Here is a 6,679-nt window from a genome sequence, read left to right as displayed (position 1 = left end):
CACACACACACACACACACACACACACACACACACACACACACACACACAACTAAAAACAGACCCATTTAAAGACACTCACACTCAAGCGTGACAGTTCAATGTGCTTAGAATAAAAAAAAACATTTCCTAATCGGAACACGTTACATGCAGTGACTGACACACAAATCTACACAAACACACACACATCTTGCGTAGACGAGCAGCAGCAGCAGGCCCTGCCAGTCCGGTAAAAGTCGAACAAACCCAGCTGAGAGGAGCTGCCTGCAATCACAACGCCTATGAATCAATATCCCCGCCACACACACACACACACAAACACGCACGCGCGCGCGCACGCACGCACGCAGACACGTCTGTCACAAATATAGAGCGTGAACACTGCAGTCCCATCAATGCTGCCACTTCACTTCATGGTTGCTAAGAAAAAGCAGAATTAACACCGAACACTCAGGATGTTTGTTGGTTTTTTCACATAAAAAGTGAAAACTAGCAAACATCCCGACAACATTTATTTATAACCATGTTCCAGTTTCCAGTCACTCCCGTTGGATGACTCATCCTCCTCTTTCAGGCTCCGCTCATGATGCAGAAAAGTTTGGGATCCAGTCAGACGCGTTGAAAACCCCGACAGGTCTTTTTCAGATGTGGTTAGCATCACCTGCTGCCAGGAGGGAGGGCGATCATGTAACTGCCCGTGTCTTAAACACTGTTCTGCTGACACCTGCTGCTCCACTCTGACAGAAAACACCTGGACTGTGCAGGTTTAATGAGGTGGACCACGAACACGGCTCGAGTAAAGGACTTGAAACTTGAGCGGACGACGAGGCAACAAATGATAGTTTTTTTATTTTTACTGTAAATCTTTGTCAGCTCGATCTATAATTTATGAACTGCCTCGGGCGGATTAAAGACAGACTTTAACTTAGCCATGTTGCAGAACTGTTAGCTAAAACAGACCAAAGATTTGCTTACGTGAATGTTCCCGAGGAGTGCCTCAAGGCTCAGTTCTGGGTACCACTGGGTTTGTAACTAAATAAATCCACAGAACGTCAGTGATGTTTCAACTCTGACCAAGTTAAAAAAAAAACTAAATCAGAGCTAAATTCACTAAATTAAATCATTATTTGAACCTTTTCAGTTTCCTTAAATAAGACTAAAATAAATAAAGAATTATAAAATGGGATGAATAAAAGCCCAAACAGTGATGAAATAAAGCATCGGATCAGGTTCTGCTAATATGACAGTGCTGGTAACGTGGCGCTGCAGTAACAGCTGGGAAACTGCTGAGTCACCTTACAGAAAAAGCCTCTTGACTCATCACTCTGTTCAGCTTGACTCAACATTACAAACACAATCACCCGAGTCAAAGCACAACAAAACATATTAATAAAAACATTTATTTTTGAGAAGGTTTACACCTCAATGAGCCGTGGACCTAAATAATTCTTCCACAAAAATAAAGATAAATATCAAGCAGATGATGCTGATGATTCATCAATTAACTCATCAGTTACTGTGAAAATAAAAGTTCTGATAGTTTGCAGGTCTGAAAATATGAACAAAGACTTTAAGACGTTTTTTTCACCAGCTGGTTTGTCAAAGTCGCAAATAGCCAAATTCAAGTTTTTAATAAAATATACAAACTAAGCAAAGTGTTTTTAGACATTTCTAGAGGATTTAGGACAAAAAACTTAATTACAATATATCAATTTATTTGACTCGTGTACGTTTTTAAACAGGAAAGAAAATGAAATAATAATGCCCCCAACCGTTCTTTACCTGTTTTTGTGAGGTTTGGGTCTTATTTAAAAAGTTAAATCCATCTCTTTTTCCCAGAACTCAAATATTTAACATGAAAACTTCCATCATAGCAAACAATGACAATAACATATTCATTCTGTGAGGTAAAAACACAAACCTGCTGCTTGTCCTTCTTGAGGATTTTCATCTTCTATCTGTTCACTGCATCTGTTAAAAGAAAAATAATCCACATTACTTCCAGGTGTAAAAACAAAACTGAATACAAACAGAGTTTTTAGGTAAAACCAAAAAGCAATTTTAAATGAGGGTCTTAAAAACAGCATCTTATCTGGTTTTAAAACAAAAATAATTCAGATGAAATTACTTTTTTTCAGTTTCAGGTGCAGTTTTTTTAAAGATGAGTGAAATTATCTGAAGTGGTTTTGGTTAAATGTTTCTGTGGAGCCAACGATTAACACCAAACGACTTCTGCTCTCCCTCAAGTCTTTAAAAATGAGAATCCCCGTCAACATAAAACCACAACGAGTGCGGCTCAGACGGGTTCTCCATCTGTTCGGCGTTCCTCCTGCGGAACATGAACCGGGTTCAGAACAGAAAGTTTTTCTGCTTTTAGAAAAAAATCAGGTGTTCCTCACTCTTTGAACACTGAGAACATGACGTTCTGCACATTTACCTGCTTAAAACATTCGTTCAGAAATAAAAATGACTCAGCAGAGACAAACAAAACCTTAAAAAAAACTTCTTATATAACCTGGGTTTCAAGAGTCCTGATTAATATCTGTTTTATCTGTAGGTTGATACTGTATATACGGTATAATAAATGGAAATAAAACATCTTGATGAAATGCATTGTGCATATTTTGCTAACAAACAGGACTTAAACACTGCATCAGCCACACATCTGCCTTTAAACATGATAATTAATCCTTGCAGACGCTGATTTTCTGTGGAAATGAAGGTTAATTAGAAGCGAAGTTCGTCTGTGATTATTGAGCGTTTTGATTTTCTGATGAACACCTGTTAAAGATCAGAGCTGCACCAAACACAGCTCTGATCAGATACTTTTTATAAATCAGAGCGTAACAAGCTGACGTTTTGTTCAGAATTAAGACAAACAACTTGCAGCTCCTGCACGATGGATTAGATTACCGTATTTATTCGTGTATAATACGATCTCATGTATATGACGCCCCCCCTCACTTTTTTGAGCTAAAAAAAGCATAAAAAATTTAATCCTCAAATTACCTCCAATCTCATCCAGACTTGAAGATTTTTCAGCCTTTGCAGTCTTTATACATATCAGTAAAATGATCATTGGACTGTTCATTTTATTTTAACAACATATGTACTAAAAGGTATTTTGACAACAAATATATATCAGCTGTAGCAGCATCATATGAATTCTGGCATTTTACACATAGTCCACCAGGAGACTTCACATGAGATTTGGACCATCTTGTGGGGGAAAAGCAGATTACTTCCTACTTGCGAGCGCCCCCTCTGGTGGGGAAACTTTTTTCAGGGATACAAACTTTTTCAGAACACCGGAAGACGGCAGCCATTACAGATGAACATGTGTTTGTTGTTGTTTGAGGAGCGGCTCGGTCACACACTAATGTCATTAGTTTGTTATCATTACTGAGCTGCAGGACTGCTTTCCCCCCTTTATTTCACATCATGTCTCCTGCCTGGATCTGTTATTATCTCACTCTGAAGCACGAAGGAGTGTCAGAGGTGAGCTCGTTTCAACTGATTTTTACGACATGGTCTCATTTAAGGACTCATGCATTTTGTGAATGAAGCCAATATTTCAGTTAAAACACATAAGTAAAAATATTTATCTGAGTATAGTACTACCCCCCCAACTGTATGGATGATTTTATGGATTAAATTTTATGTATTATACTTGAATAAATACGGTAGTTTAGTTTGATGATTGACACTGGTTGAAACGTGACAAATAATTTATAACTGAGGGCTGAACTCTAATTTAATGTCACCTTTTAATGTTGAGTTTTAAACTGAAATGGTTTTATGTTGATAATGATGGATGGTTCAGCTCTTTTAACCACGACAAACCGGAGCAACATCCTCATTACTGCAGACAAACTGACTCATCAACCCTCCTCCCTCTCTCAATTTCTCCGCATCATGTTTGTAAACCACCCTGAGATGATAACAAAACTCATTTTTACAGTTTCAGAGCTCAAAGTAAGACTTGAACACATGAAAAAAAGGTTCAAGGTTTTTTTTTTTTAAGTCTTTGTTGGAACAAATTTCACTCAGCAGTGTCCTGCTCCTCTCCATAGAGTACTTTACTCTGTTTTCAATTACTTTTATTCCTTTTGCTCAATCATTTGCCCTTGAAAAGACAAAAAATATGATAGAAAATAAACGTATGATGCTGCTGCAGCTGTGAATCATCAGGAGATGCTTGCGGGTCGACCAGGAGCTCAGCCCTTCCATCTTTACCTGAGAGGGTTTTAAAAACTCCTCGTTCTGTTTCTTCCAACGAGGAGGAAACGGACGAGCGGACAGCGTCGTGCAGGTTTAAACTCAGCTGCTGCGGCACCGTCTCCTCGTGACACAGTTTTTAGGTTTTCTAGTTGCCAAGCATCCAGCTAGCCCGCTCTGGTTCTGTAGCACCGATATACGACGCATGACGGCACGTTACCCAGTTCTTTTTAAAGCTCGACCTGAACCTTCTGACCGCATCCTCAGAGCAGGAAGTCCTGCTAACAGATGACGTCTTTTCAAAACTATCAGAATAAAAATATAATAATTATGAAATACACCATGTATCATATATTAAAGACCTTATTGTTCCATACTTTCCTAACAGAGCACTTCACTCTCAGACTGCAGGTTTACTTGTGGTTCCTGGAGTTTCTAAAAGTAGAATGGGAGGCAGAGCTTTCAGTTATCAAGCTCCTCTCTTGTGGAACCAACTTCCAGTTTCTGTCCGTGAGGCTGACACTCTGTCTACTTTTAAGATTAGACTGAAGACTTTCCTTTTTGATAAATCCTATAGTTAGAGTTAGGTTTCCTGAATTATTCTTCATTTCTGCTGCTATAGACTCAGACTGCTGGAGCACAAACTGAGCACATTTCYTCACTCTGCTGGTGTCTTTAGTCTCTCTTCTCTACATGTTTATTGTTATTATTTCTATCATGTTTTTTCTTTGTCTCTTCCAGAAGAAGGTGCACCTGGACCAGTCCTGGACCAGTTCTTCTGTGTTTGTCTGTGTCTCTCCTGTCCTCCAACCAGCCGGTCGAGGCAGATGGTCTCCTGTCCTGAGCCTGGTTCTGCTGGAGGTTTCTTCCTGATTAGCAGGGAGTTTTTCCTCTCCACCGTTTGCTCAGGATGGGAGACTGTGATGAAGTGATTCAACACAATCTGCTGCTTTCTTCTTTACATTGTTCTTTTTATGTACAGTGTCCTGAGACAACGTATGTTGTGACTTGGCGCTATATAAATAAACTTGAACTTCAACTTGAACTTGAAATCAAACATAAATTGAGAAGTTTATCAAATGGTTAACTTGATCTTCAGCTATATTTGTGACCCATCAAATCGAAATGAGGATTAAGTCAAATTTGGTCAAAATGACCTAAATACATTTTCAGATTCCTGCTTTAAAAGCTACATTTTGATACCTGGATCATCCTGATATCATCAGTTTATCCAGAGATAAGACTTCATTTGTCTTGTTGGTTATGATAATACATTACTGTTTGGTCTGAATCCTAATTTTATGTAAATTAATTTAGTTATTTTGGATGTTAATATAAAGAGGAAACCTCAGTATTTGTATATTAAGATTTCCCAGTTGGAAAGAAACAAAAACTTTGCTAACTCACAGGGAAAAATTCAAAATTTTAAGGCGTTTCTCCTCAAAATCAGTTTTATTGTGGCTACTGCTAAAAAAAATGCTTCAAAACTTATTTTAGGATATGTCAGACAGTTCATTCAAATGATACATTGATAACGACATTAATTCATTACATTCTGACTAAATTCAATTTTTGCACACGTTTAAATCAAAACCTTTTATCTGCCCATTTCTCCAAATCCCACTTTTGGACTTAATCCTGGTTACGATGCGATTGGTCGCATTTATGTAATATTCAGAAACGCAGGTATGCAGTCAGTGTAAACAAAACACTCATTGCTGGAAGCTTGACTCACGTGTTTGGCCTACGTCGGGCTGGCCTCGCTAAACAAATAATGCGGTGGAATCAAACAAGCTTGGGACCTCCGAGCGCCGTTTAGGAGGAAACAAAAGAGCGAATCTGCTGCTTAAGGAACGAGCAAAACAACCATCAGGAGTAAACGCCAGAGCTCAAACACAAGTCTGCATTCAAAACACACTAAACTTCTTTAACGTTACCATTTCAACCCACCGACAGTTTACTCAACAAATCTGAAGATAAATATGTACAAACACATCAAAACTGTCAGACTTCCTCATCCCAAACAGCTCCTCCATGTTCGTCACCACTGCTGACCTATTTCCAGTCACTTCAGCTGTTTTTTTTATTATTTATTAACCTTTATTTAACCAGGCAAACCCCACAGAGATCACACATCTTGGCCCTGGAGGCAGCCTAACATACATGTTATTAAAGTGTGGGAGAAACTCCAAACAAACAGGTCCAAACCCGGGGCTTGAACCTACAACCTTCTTGCTGTGAGGCATCAGTGCTAACCACTAAAGCAGGGGTTCTTAACCTTTTTGACCTCGGGGCCCAATTTACTGAACATAAACTGGCACGAAGACCAGTCAGACATTAACAACGTATGGATCAACATGATAATTATTCTAATCTAAATCTTTGTTTAATTTTTATTGTATTTACATCATAACTAAACTATCATAACTAAATTAAATACACTTACAGTTTAAAAGTAAAAC

The 6,679-nt window shown here is 38.5% G+C and overlaps 1 protein-coding gene across 3 annotated transcripts in view; it reads right to left on the bottom strand.

Annotated features, from left to right (window-relative positions):
- The window catches only part of chd6 (chromodomain helicase DNA binding protein 6), a gene marked incomplete at its 3' end in the record, with an annotated part of 69,162 nt that overhangs the window by 55,979 nt on the left and 6,504 nt on the right, over positions 1–6,679 (bottom strand). For all 3 annotated transcript variants that reach the window (XM_014015346.1, XM_014015347.1, XM_014015348.1), the window contains 1 exon segment: positions 1,921–1,970. In XM_014015346.1, the coding sequence (XP_013870800.1) occupies positions 1,921–1,950 (30 nt within the window).

The sequence above is a fragment of the Austrofundulus limnaeus genome, unplaced genomic scaffold, assembly GCF_001266775.1.
Source record: "Austrofundulus limnaeus strain Quisiro unplaced genomic scaffold, Austrofundulus_limnaeus-1.0 Scaffold127, whole genome shotgun sequence".
Taxonomy (NCBI): Eukaryota; Metazoa; Chordata; class Actinopteri; order Cyprinodontiformes; family Rivulidae; genus Austrofundulus; species Austrofundulus limnaeus.
Note: the sequence above shows the minus strand (reverse complement) of the source record. Positions and strands in the feature narration are given on the sequence as shown.